This window comes from Carcharodon carcharias, chromosome 1 (genome assembly GCF_017639515.1).
Source record: "Carcharodon carcharias isolate sCarCar2 chromosome 1, sCarCar2.pri, whole genome shotgun sequence".
Taxonomy (NCBI): Eukaryota; Metazoa; Chordata; class Chondrichthyes; order Lamniformes; family Lamnidae; genus Carcharodon; species Carcharodon carcharias.
The window spans coordinates 161,933,585-161,950,693 of record NC_054467.1 but is presented as its reverse complement, the minus strand read 5'-3'; the positions used below and the strand labels follow the sequence as shown (position 1 = coordinate 161,950,693).

Genomic DNA, 17,109 nt, shown 5'->3' with positions numbered 1-17,109 from the left:
AACTTAAATCCCTCCCATTTCAAATTATATAAACAACCAAGTGAAAATAAAAGGGACATCAACGTTTGAGGTACTAAAATGTGAATGCTTGGTTTTAGAGCTGAATTCCTAAAGGGTTAATAACTTCTGCCCGTGCAGCCAAAATCATCCCCACAACAAAAAGATTTAACTGTCAATTATCATGAGCACAAGAGTGGTTTAACCTCTGTGAACTATGCCCTTTTGAAAAGACACGCAACATTTGTGAGGACGCTAACAAACATGATGAAATGATTTCATGAACAAAAGATGAAACTACTACTCTTTCGCCAAATCATAAAACCACTTCCCAATTATCATTAAACTGACATTGACTAATAGAGCAGTCACATTTATATGTAACCAATACATCATTTACAATACAACATATACGATCGCTTCTTTATATCTAAACATTTGTCGAGTAATCATTTTGCTTTCAATTACTATAGTCATTCATGTACTACCGTTGTAATAGAATTTCAGTGTTAGACTGACTGTTGTGCTGAATACATGCTTCACTAATTCGTATCATAAAGGCTTTTTTAAAATAAAGAGCTAGAAATGATGATTTTCTGAAAGTAGCAATCTTTACGTTATTTCTAACACTCGGTGGAGTGAGGGGGATGCATTTCTCGCTTTTCATTGTTAAGAACTGATCCACAGATACCATATGTTATTCATGTTATATATAGGTTCCATATAATCTTTTAGATGCACATATATAATAATCATGGAGACAGGGACTCAGGAGAAATTTCAGGAAGGCTGATTGACCTCCAGAGAAACATTTCCCATGGAAACTCTCCCATTTACTATGATCGGAGGCCAAAGCCACCAAGTTCACAACGCCGAACACCAACACAAACAGGGTTAAATACCCGGGGCACTGCAGTGCGGGGCCGTGCCAGGCTCCTCACTCACCCACTGTGTGAGCTTTTCACCGACTCGATCTGCCGCTGGCGCTGCTTCTGTAAATTGGTGAGAGGCGGCAGATGTCCTGCGCTACTGCCGCCGCTTTTCGACAAAATCCAGTTCATGCTCCAGGCCTCAACAGGACTCCGGGCCCAGTCCCAACAAGCAGAGAAAACACGGCTCAGACTAATGAACTGACAGGTCGACTGAACTCCTCATATCCGCGCGAGGATCAGCCGCTCTAGACCCGGACTGCGACTGCGCAAATCCCGCTTCCCCACACCGAGCTCCTACACTGTGTAATACGTCATCAGAATCCATGTTGACGTCTCTCCCCTCAACTGAGCCAAATCAAATTATAATCCTTCAAGAGTCAAACTGTGACTTTTTTAACTTGTAATACACGAAGTTTAGCTTTCTCTAACGGAAGTTCGTTTTAGATTCTGTTTGTTTAACTCCACGGGGTAAAGTTGAAAGGTGAATGCGCATGGTTCAGTGACGTCAGAGGGTTGCGCGGTGGCTGTAATGGAGGATGCGAATGGGTTATTGAGGCAGTGAGGAGACGGGCTTGTATTTTAATAGTTAAATAGTTTCAGAGCCCGCTCCCGGCTGACGCAGGTAAAATGAACGCTCAAGAAACTGCAACTCATAAATTTGTGTTCGCAATAGAGCTACTGGGTTTTTTTTGCTTGGGATGTTCATTTCCATCTGAAAGCGACAGAATTCCCTCTTCCCCAAACCGTGTGTCTGAGTGATAATAACAAACGACTTCTGTCCAGAACTGGACCTTCTCAAAACCGTTAGGCTGGTGTTTTATAAAGGATAGTCAACGTGACCAAAATATGGCTGCAGGCTTCCGCCTGTACATAACATGATTAAAATATGTTGGGAATGGATTGTAGAACAAAGTTAACTGTTGACTTGGCGAGACAGTGTGGGAATGGGGCATGTTTTAAAATAAATTACACGTCCCTGATATTTAACACATTCAAACATCGAATTTTATCACCATCGAAATAATTATCTTCAGCCGGAGCCAGTTTGGTGATGGTAAAGGATTAAATTCAACCCCAACAGAAACTTAAAAATAAACAGCCACCGTTTATTTAATGTTTAAAACCTCCGAGTCAAATATTGCAATGGCCTTTTCAAGTATCAGTCATTGAAAGTAGTATAACTATATTGCGATTTTGTTTTGTGTAGTGTTATTGATTTTTGTCATGGTCAGTTTTATTTGGAGTTTAGGTACATGGATTGTAACCCTATAGTGTATTCAGAACTTTGATTTTAAAGTCTTGTCATGGCCTCTGAAAGTAGAGCTTAATTATATGGCAGTGACTTCAATGAGATGTGCATTCACTACAGAAAGATTTTTAGATTATCTGTTTTGATAGGCTGTAACGATTTTGGTAGCTTGGAAGATGTTCCCAAACTTTTTTAATATAATTTTGATTGTACTTTTGAATCTTCATTACATAATTGTAACTTATTGCTCCCACTCTGAATATTTACAAAGTTTCTCTATATCATGTCTGGTTGTTTTGTAACATTGAGATGCTGAATCAGGGTTCAACTGACAGACATATTAACTTTCATTTTGAAATTATACTGTTACTACAAGGCAGGTGACTTGCTGGATAGCTTGTTTCAGTGACAGTTCAGCAGAGCTGCTAGAGTAATTTGCAAAACCTCTTTATCGTTGTTTGAAGTTAAAAGCCTCTACTTAATCTATTCTCCATAAAGTTTCTATTCATTCCTGGGCTATGTACTTTTGACAAAGCCAGCATTTATTGTTTGTCCCTAATTACCACACCAAAGGTGTTGGGCTTCCTTACTGTTACTACAAGGCAGGTGACTTGCTGGAAAGCTTCTTTAAGTGACAGTTCAGCAGAGCTGCTAGAGTAATTTGCAAAACTTCTTTATTGTTGTTTGAAGTTAAAAGCCTCTACTTAATCTATTCTCCATAAAGTTTCTATTCATTCCTGGGCTATGTACCTTTGACAAAGCCAGCATTTATTGTTTGTCCCTAATTGCCACAGCAAAGGTGTTGGGCTTCCTTAAACTGCTGTAGTCTTTGTGATGAAGGGGTGCTCACAATATTGTGAGGTAGGGAATACCAGGATTTTGACCAAACAACCATTAAGGAACATTAATATATGTCTAAGTCAGGATAGTGTGTGATTCCAAGGGACACTTGGAGGTATTTCTGCTCCCATGTGCCTGCAGTTCCTGCCTTTCTAGGTGATGGAGGTCATGGGTTTAGGAGGTGCTGTCGAAATAGCCTTCCCAAGCTGCCGCCATTGTGCACGTTGCAGCCACAGTATGTCAGTGGTGGATGGAGTGGATTATGGCTAGTGGGCGGTTCCGAACAATTGAACTGTTTGCAGCAACTGCACCCATCTGGGCAGGTGGCGAGTGTTCCAGAGTATTCCGGTGAGGTGGTGGTGTAGTGGTATTGTCACTGGACTAGCATTCCAGGTACCTAAGTTAATGCTTTGGGGACTCAGGTTTGAATCCCACCATGGCAGATGGTAAAATTTGAATTGAATACAAATATCTGGAATTAACAGGCTATTGATGAAACCATTGTAGATTGTTGCAAAAACCCATCTGGAAATCTGCCATCCTCACCTGGTCTGGCCTACATGTAACTCCAGACCCACAACAATGTGGTTGGCTCTTAACTGTCCTCTGAAATGGCCTATCAAGCCACTTATTTCACAAGCAATTAGGGATGGGCAATAAATGCTGACCTTGCAAGGGACGCCCACATCCCATGAAAGAATAACTTTTTAAAGAGTACAGATTTTCTTACATTCAGAAAGACTCCAGGTGTTGAGGAAGCAGTCAGCAAATAATTATTGTCATAAGATTTCAGAAATTTGCAGTTGAGCCTTATGTTGATGCTGAAAATCTTTTGCATGACTTGTTATTTCACTTATTCTACATCCTAATTTTAGTCATTTTTTGTTTTGAAGGTAAATATTGGGATTGAAGGTCAGGCAATAAGTTTGGAGTTCTTCATTTACAACTGCCTGACCTGAAGGTGTAGTGCTTTGATGACTGCTACTTGAATTTGGTAACATGCCAGCAGCGACAGTAGATCATACTCAAAGAATCTGTGAGGTCTGGGCTTGTAACCTGGATGAAGAGATGAAGAGAATACGTCAAGTAATTCGTAAATTCAACTATGTTGCAATGGTAAGTTGGTTGTTTTGTGCATGTTTCAAAAGAAAAAAAAATCAGTAATGTAGGTTTTGGGAAATATATATTTGTCTCATGGCAGAAGGCATTTTTACTGGTATTTTCTCATTTCTAAAAAAAAAAATTATTTCTTGCAGTTTGTTATCACTTAGCTATTTCATAATAGGAGGCAGTCATTATTTTCTGAATAAGAATCTGCATTAAATTGCTTTTCTTTCAAAGTGCAATTAATTGGTTCAAAGGTATTTTAAACTTTTGCGCTGTCAGTCTGAAAATTATGGGCATGACAGGTGTTCATTTTGGAAAGTTGCTTATGTGAACACTTGTCTAAATAAATATCCTGATGGGTATATTTTAGTTTCTCCACTGATATTTCCTATCCTTGTGCCAGTAAGCGATAACTAAAACAGTGTGGGGCAACAATGTGGAGTATTACAGGCATTGACATGATCTGAAGAAAGCTAATGAATATAGAGTGGAATAGCTGCAAAATATTGTGTGCAGAAGCAGTGTGGCAGAGAAAACAGAACCCTAAAGTTTATGGGAAAAGAATCCGAGGATGAGAAATCAATTGGAGCATAAATGGTCATTTGAAAGGAAACCAGATAGCCATAATTGTAATATAAAAGCAAAATACTGTGGATGCTGGAAATTGGAAATAAAAACAGAAAATGCTGGAAAAACTCAGCAGGTCTGACAGCTGTGTGGAGAGAGAAACAGAGTTACTGTTTCAATTCCATATGACTCTTCACTCTGTTTCTCTCTCCACGGATACTGCCAGACCTGCTGAGTTTTTCCAGCATTTTCTGTTTTTATATTAGCTATAATTGTAATTTCTTTGTCAGTTTTCACCCTAGCCTCCTTTGAAAACCATCCCTCTTGCTGGGGCATGGTTTCACTGTTGTTAACTGCAGTCCTCCGGTACCTTGTCAAATGACCTATGTTAATGCGAATATTGATTTAGTTTTTCAACCTTGGAGATCCTGAATCTGTTCTTGTCCAACTTTCTCCAGGAAGGGAAATCTTGGGTGACATTTTATTTTCTTCATTCCATAGTCTAAAGTACTGGAGCCTTTTTTTTGAAGCTCTGTTGCTTATTCAACTGAGCACAACTAACTCAGCATATACCAGGAATTGAACATGACACTTGCTTGTTCTTTCAACTTACCTTGCCCCCTCTCCTAAGAGTTCAGTACCCTCCTGTTCCCCTCTCCCTCCACATAAGCTCTAACTATTATTCCTGGCTACCTCCTTAATCTTGTTGTCTCATGTAATCTCTTTATTCCCATCTTTTTGTCAAAGATGCGGGCGTTTTGATAATTTTCTTGTATACCTCATTACTCACATCCCTGTTCCAGCTTCCAAGCCCGCTTCATTTTGCATCCGGTCTGATGTCAGTGACAGCAACCTGCATTTTTATAGTGCCTTTAATACAACATCAAGATGTTTTGATGTCTTATTAAGAGTTATGAAGCAGATTCTGACACCAAGCCATGTGAGATATTTGGACATACGAATTAGGAGCAGGAGTAGGCCAGTTGGCCCCTCGAGCTTGCTCTGCTATTCAATAAGATCATGGCTGATCTGATTATAACCTCAACTCCACATTCCTACCTACCCCCAATAACCTTTCACCCTCTTGCTTGTTGATACTGGGCAAGTCAGATCTCAGAGTGAAACCTGGCTTGATAGATGCTAACTTTTATTTTCTTTTAGAAGCATGGAGCTAAGTTGCTGAACAAATTCACAGAACTCTGCTGATGAACTTTAAACAAAAAAAAAATCAAACATTTATTAAACAAGAAAAATGAACTATATTACACCAGATAAAAAGGTTGAAAAGATATTAATACAAATTCAGAAAGGTAAAACAATTTAACATATCCATTTTGCACACTAATATTCAAGGTAAGTATGTGGTGAACCAACTGGCGAAATGTGGTCAGACACACCACACTCCAAAGTAAATGACAGATGCAACCGAAGCAGATTCTATGGATTTCTCAACAATCCACATAGACACTTGTCACCGTGAACCAACTGGTCTCACAGAAACTCTGTCTTTCTCACGAGGGTTTCCAATCTCCACATTTGAAGAACTCACCTTGAAATTCTCTCTAAAAGTTGCTCCCACCCAGGCAGCTTCAATAAGAAACAAAAACAGAATTACCTGGAAAAACTCAGCAGGTCTGGCAGCATCGGCGGAGAAGAAAAGAGTTGACGTTTCGAGTCCTCATGACCCTTCGACAGAACTTGAGTTCGAGTCCAAGAAAGAGTTGAAATATAAGCTGGTTTAAGGTGTGTGTGTGGGGGCGGAGAGAGAGAGAGAGGTGGTGGGGGGGGGATGTGGTTGTAGGGACAAACAAGCAGTGATAGAAGCAGATCATCAAAAGATGTCAACGACAATAGTACAATAGAACACATAGGTGTTAAAGTTAACACCTAGTCGGAAGACTAGGGACTTTACAGCCTTCCGGACTGAATATTGAATTCAACAACTTTAGGTCGTGAGCTCCCTCCCCCATCCCCACCCCCTTTCTGTTTCCCCCTTCCTTTTTTTCCAATAAATTATAAAGATTTTCCTTTTCCCACCTATTTCCATTATATAAAAAAAAACCCCACTAGAGCTATACCTTGAGTGCCCTACCATCCATTCTTAATTAGCACATTCGTTTAGATAATATCACCAACTTTAACTTTAACACCTATGTGTTCTATTGTACTATTGTCGTTGACATCTTTTGATGATCTGCTTCTATCACTGCTTGTTTGTCCCTACAACCACACCCCCCCCACCTCTCTCTCTCTCTCTATCTCTCCGCCCCCCACACACACACCTTAAACCAGCTTATATTTCAACTCTTTCTTGGACTCGAACTCAAATTCTGTCGAAGGGTCATGAGGACTCGAAACGTCAACTCTTTTCTTCTCCGCCGATGCTGCCAGACCTGCTGAGTTTTTCCAGGTAATTCTGTTTTTGTTTTGGATTTCCAGTATCCGCAGTTTTTTTGTTTTTATATCTTCAATAAGAATCCACATCCAGGGTTTCAATCTCATCTTCTGAGATTCCTTTCCTCTGGATCTCTGTGTACGCTCAAGCTTCACTTTCTAAATACACTTGCAGATCTTCGGTTGTCTTAACCATAGCACCACTGCTCCAAAGGCCCGCAGGAAAGAGAAACCAAGCGTCGACTACCTCCACAGATCATCTGGGCTTCTCTCGAGCTCACTTTGCTTCAAGCCTGCTCCCCACTGTGTGCACTCTTTAAGTTGGAGGCAATTGCTCTGCTTCTTTCATTCAACTTTGTTTAACAGATCTATTTCTGATCTCTGCCTTACCCCTTACCTGGAACTGTCCTCTGGAGCCTCTTTATATCCTTTGTTTGGGACCTTGCTCTTGGTTTAGGATCTTCTCCCTGTCCCCCTCCACGTGGCCTGCACCTTGGGACTAGCTCTCTGTAATGGGCTCCTCTACAGCTCACGTAATCTGCAGTTTCGTACTGTTTCTGTTCCTTCTGCACAGGTGTGCAGAGTCAGTTCCCAGCCTAAAGATGTAAAAGAAATGAACTGCATGTGTGTATGTGGCTGGTTCCCGGCCTGAAGACATGAAAGACACCAGCTGCGCATGTGAGCAAGGACAACTTACTGCAGCTGTGCAGGGCCCTGGTGAGACCACACCTGGAGTATTGTGTGCCGTTTTGGTCTCCTTACCTAAGAGTGGATATAGAGGGTTTAGAGGGTATGCAGCTAGGTTCACCAGATTGATTCTTGGGGTGGCAGTATTGTCGTATGAGGAGAGATTGGGTTGACTAGGCCTGTATTCATTCGAGTTTAGCAGAATGAAGGGGATCTCACTGAAAAGTATAAAATTCTGACAGGGCTGGACAGGCTGAATTTAGGGATGATGTTTCCTCTGGCTGGGGGGGTTTCTAGACCAAGGGGTTACAGTCTCAGGATACGGGGTAGGCCATTTAGGACTGAGTCAGGGTGGTGAACCTGTGGAATTCTTGCCACGGAATGCTATGGAGGCCAAGTCACAATATATTTAGAAGGGAACAGATTTCTAGACTTTAAAGGTATCAAGGGATATGGGGGGAGAATGGCATTGAGATAGAGGATCACCACGATCATATTGAATGGCGGAGCTGGCTCGAAGGGCTGGATAACCTACCCCTCCTATTTTCTGTGTTTCTATGCATGTGCAGAAGTCCTGAGGCCCAACAGGAACTGTAGTTCCTGGATCTGAACTCCTGATCTCTGACTTCCAATTAAACTAAGAATCAGCGTTTGTCATATTATCAAGAACCTATCTAGCTCTGCCTTAAAAATATTCAGACTCTGCTTACACGGCCTTTTGAGGAAGAGAGTTCCAAAGATTCATGACCCTTTGAGAGAAAAAAATTGCCCTCAACTCTGCCTTAAATGGATGACCCCTTATTTTTAAACAGTGAACCTTAGTTTTTGGTTTTCCCACAAGAGAAAGCATCCACTCTGCATCCATCCTGTCAAGACCCCTCAGGATCTTATTTGTTTCAATAAAGTCATCTTTTACTCTTCTAACTCCAGCAAATACAAGTCTAGACTGTCCAACCTTTCCTCATAAGACAACCCGTCCATTCCAGGCATCAGCCTAGTAAACCTTCTCCGAACTGCTTCTGACGTATTTCCGTCCTTCCTTAAACAAGACCAGTACTTTTTTAATCATTCACGGGATGCAGGCTTCACTGGCCGGGCCAGCATTTATTGCCTATCACTAGTTTCCCTTGAGACAATGGTGTTGAGCTGCCTTCTTGAACCACTGCAGTCCATGTGGTGTAGGTACACCCCACAGTGCTGTCAGGAAGGGAGTTCCAGGATTTTGACCCAGCGACAGTGAAGGAATAGCGATATATTTCCAAATCAGGATGGTGAGAGACTTGGAGAGGAACTTGCAGGTGGTGGTGTTCCCATCCATTTGCTGCCCTTGTCCTTCTAGATGGTAGCGGTCATGGGTTCGGAAGGTGCTGGTTGAAGAAGCCTTGGTGAATTGCTGCAGTGCACGCTTCTGCTATTGTGTGTCAGTGGTGGAGAGAATGAATGTTTGTGAATGTGGCGCCAATCAAGTGGGCTGCTTTTTCCTGGACGACATTGAGCTTCTTGAGTGTTGTGGGATCTGTACTCACCCAAGCAGATATAACAAGCAGAGTTGATAAAGGGGAATGGGTAGATGTAGTGTATTTGAATTTCCAGAAGGCATTTGATAAGGTGCCACATAAAAGGTTATTGCACAAAATAAGAGCTCACGCCATATAGGGTAATATATTAGCATGGATTGAGGATTCGTTAACACACAGAAGATAGAGTCGGGGTAATGTGTCTTTTTCAGGTTGGAAAGGCGTAACTAGTGGAGTGCCACAAGGATCAGTCCTCGGGCCTCAATTATTTACTATCTATGTTAATGACTTTGAGGGCGGGGCAGAATGTAATGTGTCCAAATTTGCTGCTGATACAAAAGTAAGTGGGAGGGCATGTTGTGATGAGGACATAAGGAATCTGCAAGGAGATATAGATAGGTAGGGTGAGTTGGCAAAAACTTAGCAGATGTAGCTTAATGTAGGAAGGTGTGAGTTCATGCACTTTGGTAGGAAAAATCAAAAGGCAGACTATTATTGAAATGGAGAGAGACTCCAAAAATTTGCAGCATGGAGGAAAGTGGGTGTTCTTATGCACGAAACACAAAAAGTTAGCACACAGCTGCAGCAAATAATTAAGGAGGCAAATGGAATTTTGGCCTGTATTGCTAAGCGGTTGGAGTTTAATAATAGGGAAGTCTTGTTACAACTGTACAGGGTGTCAGTGAGGCTGTACCTGGAGTACTGTGTACAGCTTTGGTCCCTGTATTTAAGAAAGGATATACTGGCATTGGAGGCATTTCAAAAGAGATTCACTAAGCTGATCCCTGGGATGAAGGGGTAGACTTATCAATAACGGCTAAACAGGTTAGGCCTTTATTCATTAGAGTTCAGAAGAACGAGGGGTGATCTTATTGAAATGTACAAGATTCTGAGTGGGCTTGACAGGGTAATGTCAAGGAAATGTTTCCACTAGCAGGGGAATCTTGAACTAGTGGGGGAATCTCGAACTAGGGGGCATAGTTACAGAAAAAGGGGACACTTGTTTAAAACTGAGATGTGAAGGAATTTATTCTCTCAGAGGGTAGTGAAAGTCTTGAATTCTCTACCTCAGAGTTGTGGAGGCTAGATCACAAAGTATTTAAAGAGGAGGTAGATGAATTTTTGAAATATCGGGGAGTTGAGGGCTGTGAGGATCTGGCATGAAAGAGGAGTTGAAGCATGAGGCAGATTTGCCTTGATCTTATTGAATGATGGGGCAGGCTTGAGGGGCCAAATGGCCTACTCCTGCTCCTACCTTTTATGTCCTTATGCCCTTGGGCAAGTGGGGAGTATTCCATCACACTCCTGACTTGAGCCTTGTAGACGGTGGACAGGCTTTGGGGAGTCTGGAGGTGAGCTACTCGTCGCAGGATTCCTCGCTTCTGACCTGTCTTGTAGCCACAATATTTATTTGGCTAGTCCAGTTCAGTTTTTGGTCAATGGTAACCCCCAGGATGTTGATAATGGGGGATTCAGTGTTGGTAATGCCATTGAACATCACGGGGCAAGGGCTGGATTCTCTCTTGTTGGAGATGTTACTTGCCACTTGTCAGCCCAAGGCTGGATATTGTCCAGGGCTTGCTGCAGTTGGACATGGACTGCTTCAGTATCTGAGGAGTCGTGAATGGTGCTGAACATTTTGCAGTCATCAGCGAACACCCCCACTCCTGACCTTGTGATGGAAGGAAGGTCATTGATGAAGCAGCTGAAGATGGTTGGGCCGAGGCCTGAGGAACTCCTGCAGTGATGTCCTAGTGCTGAGATGACTGACCTCCAACAACCACACCCATCTTCCTTTGTGCTAGGTATGACTGCAACCAGTGGATAGTTTTCCCTCTGGTTCCCGTTGACTCTAAGTTTGTTAGGGCACCTTGATACCACATTTGGTCAAATGCAGCCTTGATGTCAAGGGCAGTCGCTCTCACCTCACCTCATTCTGTACTCCGGATGTGGTCTCACCAGTGCCCTGTATAATTGAAGCATAACCTCCTACTTTTGTATTCGATTCCTCTCGCAACAAATGATAACATTCTATTAGTCTTCCTAATTACTTGCTGTACCTGGCATACTAACCTTTTGCGATTCATGCACTAGGACACCCAACTCAGAGTTTTGCAATCTCTTACCTTTTAGATAATCTGCTTTTTTATTTTTCCTGTCAAAATGGACAATTTCACATTTTCCCACATTATACTCCATTTGCCAGATCTTTGCCCATTCACTTAACCTATCTACAGGGTATATCCTTTTGTAGCCTCCTTATGTCCTCTTCACAATTTAGTTTCATAACTATCTTTGTATCATCAGCAAATTTAGCAGCCATACCTCTAGTCCCTTCGTCAAAGTTATTTTTATATATATATTGTAAAACATTGCGGCCCCAGCACTGATCCCTGTGGCACACCGTTCATTACATCTTGCCAACCAGAAAATGAACCATTAATGCCTACTGTTTCCTGGTAGCTAGCCAACCTTCTATCCATGCCAATATATTACCCCTAACACCATGAGTTTTTATTCTCTGCAGTACCCTTTGATCTGGCACCTTATCAAATGCCTTTTGGAAATCTAAGTACAGAATAACCACCAGTTCCCGTTTATCCACAGCACACGTTCTGTCTTCCAAGAACTCCAATTAATTGGTTAAATATGATTTCCCTTTCACTACACCAAGTTGACTCGCCTGATTACCCTGAATTTTTCCAAGTATCTTGCTATAACGTCTTTAATAATAGCTTCTAACATTTTCCTTATGACAGATGTTAAGCTAACTGGCCTGTAGTCTCCTGCTTTTTATCTCTCCCTTTTTGACTGAAGGAGCTACATTTGCTATTTTCCAATCTAATGGAACCTTCCCTGAATATAGGGAATTTTGGAAAATTAAAACCAACACATTAACTATCTCACTAGCCATTTCTTTCAAGACTGTAGGGTGAAGTCCATCAGGACCTGGGGACTTGTCAGCCCACAGCTCCAACAATTTGCTCAGTACTAGATGCTCAGAAGTTCAAGGAAGTAGGATACCTCTTCTCAAAGGCAATTAGGGATGGGCAGTAAAAATGCTGGCCTAGCCAATGATGCCTACATACTGTGAAATAATTTTTAAAAAATATGTAAGTGCCTTAAAGGAGGAAAGAGAAGTAGAGAGTTTTAAGGAGGGAATACTCTGTTCATCACTTCTACCTCAGCACAACCTCTTCGGCACCTCCATTCTATCTGTGTTCTCTCCCTGCTTATCTGACATCAGGTCCTGGATCGACCTCAATTTCCTTCAGTTTAAACATTGGGAAGATCCAAGCCATTGTCGTTTGCAGCCTTGCCATCCTATATGACCCTCAGCTGAACTTCCAATTCTACATCTTTGAATGTTACAAACACAATCTGTTTCCATTGCCCTAACATTGACAGCCTCTTCCCCTGCCTCAGCTTACCAGCTTTTGAAATACTCATCCATTCTTTTGTTACCTCCAGACTTGACTGTTGCAATGCTCTCATGATTTGCTTTCTGCACCCCCCCCACCCCACCAATTTTCCACCCTCCATAAACCTGAGCTCATTGAAAGCGCTGCTGACCGTATGCTAATCCACACTAGTTCCCCCTCAGATAACATTGTCAAATGATTCACCAGTGCTTTGATATTAAAATTCTCACTCTCTTGTTTGAACACCTGCATCATCTCACACCCCAGCTGACTACCACTGGCTACATATTTTTGCAATGTCCTCCTGCCATGCAACCCTTCAAGAACTCTTTCTCTCATTCCGTCCTTTTGCACAAGCCTGCACTCCCTTCAACTCACCATTAATGAATGCATTCAGACATTTAGCCTCTAAGCTCTGGGAAATTCTTCCCACAACCTCTCCTCCTCTACCCAACCATCCTCCTTTAATAAATTGCTTAAAACTTATTTCTTTAATTTAACTTTGCCATCCTACACAACCCTCAGCTGAGCCCCCAATTCTCATCTTTTTTATATCCCATTCTGTATCCTATCCAATTATATATCAATTCCATTAAATTTCCCCCTTTGGCTCGGAGTCAGTTTTTTTCTGATTATGCTAGTGAAGTGCTTTGGGACATTTATTGCATTAAACACAAATGTCATTTATAGTATGGTATTGCAACATGTTTTTCCCATTATGTTTTATTGAATATGAGAAATGGATCATTTGATAAGTTGAATGACCACTTAAATGAGTTTGTTTATACATGCTGTCGATTAATTGCAGTTAACTTCTGCAGTTAATATATTAATTATTTTGGCTCTTGTTTCTTTAAACATAGATTAATGATACTAGTTATGTCTGAAACCTTCAGTGCACCTCACCATTCCTTACTTTATTTGTGCAGTCATTATGTCTTGCCAATCAACAAGCATTATCCCATTGCAATGCACATGCACACATTGTGTTCTGTCGATGTGCAGCCATTATATTCTTCTACATATGAGCATTGTTGCCAAAATGGCCGTAGTATGGGCATAGGCATGTCAGTCAGTGCTCATCACTGTGACTTGCTGCAGACTATATCTTCATTAGCCAGGGTTCCCAGGAGGCCTGTTGTTCCATGGATTTCCATTCATGGCTTGCAGTTTAGAGTGATGGTATGATTAAAGCCAAAATATATGGAGATTTAAAATTTTTAATCCTGAAATTAATTAGAATGAATTACATTCGTCGCCAGACAGCCCTAATCATACCTAGGGTGTCATCCACTGCTCAGTCGAGTACACTCGCCGCTTAGTCAGGGATTTGAAGATTAAAAAGTCTAGACTGAGACTGCAGTGCATTATTGAGAGAGTATTGCAATTTTGGAGGTCTTTTGGATTAGAAGTTAAACTGAGGCCCTATTGTAATGAACTCCAATACTTGCTTTAATTGGCAGTGGAGATTGGGAGTTTGGAGGCCAGGAACTACAGTTCCTGACTGTCCTCGGAACTTCTGCACATGTGCTAGCCGAGAAATGGCCGCACATGTGCAGTTTGTGTTTTCTTTTAATGAACTTTGGGCCTTCTGTATGTGTACCAGCTAGGAAAGGGCTGCACATGCGCAGTTGGTCTTTTTTTATGTTCTTTAGAGCAGAAGGAAAGAAGTGAAATGGCATGAAACTGGAGGTCAGCTGACCTGAACCTGAGCACCATTAGAGAGAAGGTGTCCCAAGGAACAGGACACAGGGAAGGGAACAGGGAGAAAAAGTCCCAAACCAAGAAGGTGGTCACAAACCAGGGAGTGGGGCAGAAAGAGGTTGCAGGTAAAGGACAAGGGCAGAGATCAGAAACAGATCCTGTTACATGAAGTTGAGAGAGAGAAGCAGAGAAAAAGGCTCCAAGATAAAGAAACAGCTGTGAGGAGCAGACTTGAACTAAAGTGGGCTCAAGAGAAACCTGAAAATCCGAGGGGGCAGCTGAAGGTTGGTCACTCTGTGCTGCGGGCCATAAGGGCAAAGGTACCTTTTTGGGAGCAGTGGTGTTCTACTTGTCATGGCCGAAGATCTGAAATTGTGCTTGGAAGGTGAAGCTTGAGTACACTTGGCGTTCCAGGGGAAAAGAATCTCAGAAGGCGAGATTGAAACCTTGGAAGTGGATCCTTGTGGAAGCTGCTCAATTGGGAATGACGTTTGAAGAGAATTCTAATGAAAGTTCTTCAAATGTGGAGATTGGAAAGCCTCATGAGAAAGACGGAGTTTCAGTTGGCCCATGGTGTGACAAGTATCTGGGTGGGTTGTTGAGAAAACCATAGAACCTGCTTTGGTTCTATCTGTCATTTACTTTGGAGTGTGGTGTGTCTGACTACAGCTCGCCAGTTGGTTCACATGCACTGCATACTTACACAGAATATTGAGTATAAGAACAATATGGTAAATTGTTTCATCTTTCTGAATTTGTATTGAGATCTTTCCAACCTTTTTTGTCTTGTGTAATATAGTTTTTCTTGTTTAATAAATTTTTAATTCTTTTTGTTAAAAGCTCATCAGCCTCCTATGATTTTATTCAGTAACTTAGCTCCATGATTTCTAAAAAAAATAAAAGTTCAGACCTGTCAACTCTAGGATCTGACTTTTCCAGTAGAAACATCAGCTGTCTGCACTAACTGCACTCTCAGGTGGGCGTAAAGGATCCCATGTCTGTGTTTCAAAGAAGAATACTGAAACTATCCCTGGTGCCCAAGCCAACATTTATCCCTCAATTAACATCACAAAAACATTTGAACTGATCATTATCACTTTGTGGGAGCCTGCTGTACACAAGCTGCAACATTTCCTATGATAAAGCAGTGACAACAACATCAGAAGTACTCCAATGTTATAAAGCACTTTGGGACATTGAGATTGTGAAAGATGCTATATAAATGTATGTTTTTTTTGGCTTGTGACCACAAGCGTTTAGCTGATACGTTGGAAACTATGACTGCCTGACACTTGCTTTATTGAATATTGAACTCTGACCTAAACTAATCCTATGTAATCCCATCAAATATGTACTTAATTTAAGTATAAATGCATTTTTATTTACTTTGTATTTATAATAGCTTTATTTGCTTCCTGTTCTTTGCAGTTAGATGTCTTACATTGTTAATGCAAATTTCTGGGTTATGCTTGGAGAGAAGGATTATAAAGAAACAAAGGCAGCATTTGGAATCTATAGAAAAACTGCAGGAACACAGCTTACCAAAGCTAAAATATCTGCATTATCTTAATAGACTTGTGAATGCACTGACTGCAGTGTTTATCATTTACACACCATAGTCTTAAAATGTCACGCACGCCTGCACTTTAATAGAAGAATAAAGAATTATGTTTTATATAACCATGTTTCCTTTGACTATGTCATGAATACTGTGAGATTTATATTATAAATATCTATCATATAATAAAATATACATACATGTATATGTGTATGTATGTTATGTATTTGTACATAAAACAATCACAAAGGAGAAAAGGGATGTTGATTGGTTGGCAAGTTGGCTCTGAATTACTGAGGTGTTGCTTTGGAATATGCAGTCGTGTAAGGAATTCCTTACACGCTTTGCGCTTCATCCCATGTTCCAATTTACTTTTGAGATGGAGCAGTCTAACGTGCTCCCTTCGATGTGAGTTGAGAAATCCGCTAATGACTTCTCCACTGCTGTCTAATGCAAGCCTACCTTCACTAGTCATTATACGCGTTGTGATTTAGGTAGCTCCAAGTACTATAAGATTGGCCTTATCAGCAATCCTGAAAATAAGACCCTTGCCGGTTTTTTGCCTTGTAAGCTCAGTGTAAAAGTAGAGCACATCAAAGCTATTCCGCAGGACTGTGTCTACCCTGATCAACTTATTGTTTGCTATGCATCACACAAACTGGCCAAAGGCTGCCACCTTTGGACCAGAAAAGTGCCCAGTCTCCCTCATTACCTGTCAAGCCCACACTCACGGATTTATGGAAAATAGACGCTTCTCCTTTTAAAAAAAAATGGAGAATGAGCACAGTTTTGAAAAAAAATGGAGTTGAGAGGTCAGGTGACCTCTTGTCTTTGAAAATACATGGAACTGCACAAGGTTGTATGCTTGTCTGGATAGGACATTAAAATGCAAATGATCTCTTTTGGGCATTTAATTGTAAAGGCATTAAAATGCAACAAACCTTTCCTGTGACTTTAATAGCTGCAATTGTGCAAATAGCTACAGAAGCTGGTTTGCAATGGACTTGCAAGACTTCTTGCCTGCAATTTTTTAAACAAATTCTTTCATGGGGTGCAGGCATCGCTGCCCATCCCTAGTTGCCCATGAATTAAGTGAAATGGCCTAGCAAGCCAGAGGACAGTTAAGAGTCAACCA

General features: G+C 41.3%; 2 protein-coding genes across 3 annotated transcripts in view; one reads left to right on the top strand and one right to left on the bottom strand.

The window, feature by feature from the left end:
* The window catches only part of vps37a (VPS37A subunit of ESCRT-I), a 36,863-nt gene extending 35,676 nt beyond the window's left edge, over window positions 1-1,187 (bottom strand). For both annotated transcript variants that reach the window (XM_041188144.1, XM_041188136.1), the window contains exon 1: window positions 943-1,187. In XM_041188144.1, coding sequence (XP_041044078.1) covers window positions 943-1,058 — 116 coding nt within the window. In that variant the 5' untranslated portion in view covers window positions 1,059-1,187. The remainder of the gene's footprint in view (window positions 1-942) is intronic.
* A 240-nt stretch (window positions 1,188-1,427) lies between these two features.
* cnot7 (CCR4-NOT transcription complex, subunit 7) overlaps window positions 1,428-17,109 on the top strand; it is a 52,775-nt gene continuing 37,093 nt past the window's right edge. The window contains exons 1-2 of the mRNA XM_041193503.1: window positions 1,428-1,551; window positions 3,912-4,134. Of these exons, the coding sequence (XP_041049437.1) occupies window positions 4,018-4,134 (117 nt within the window). The 5' untranslated portion in view covers window positions 1,428-1,551; window positions 3,912-4,017. The remainder of the gene's footprint in view (window positions 1,552-3,911; window positions 4,135-17,109) is intronic.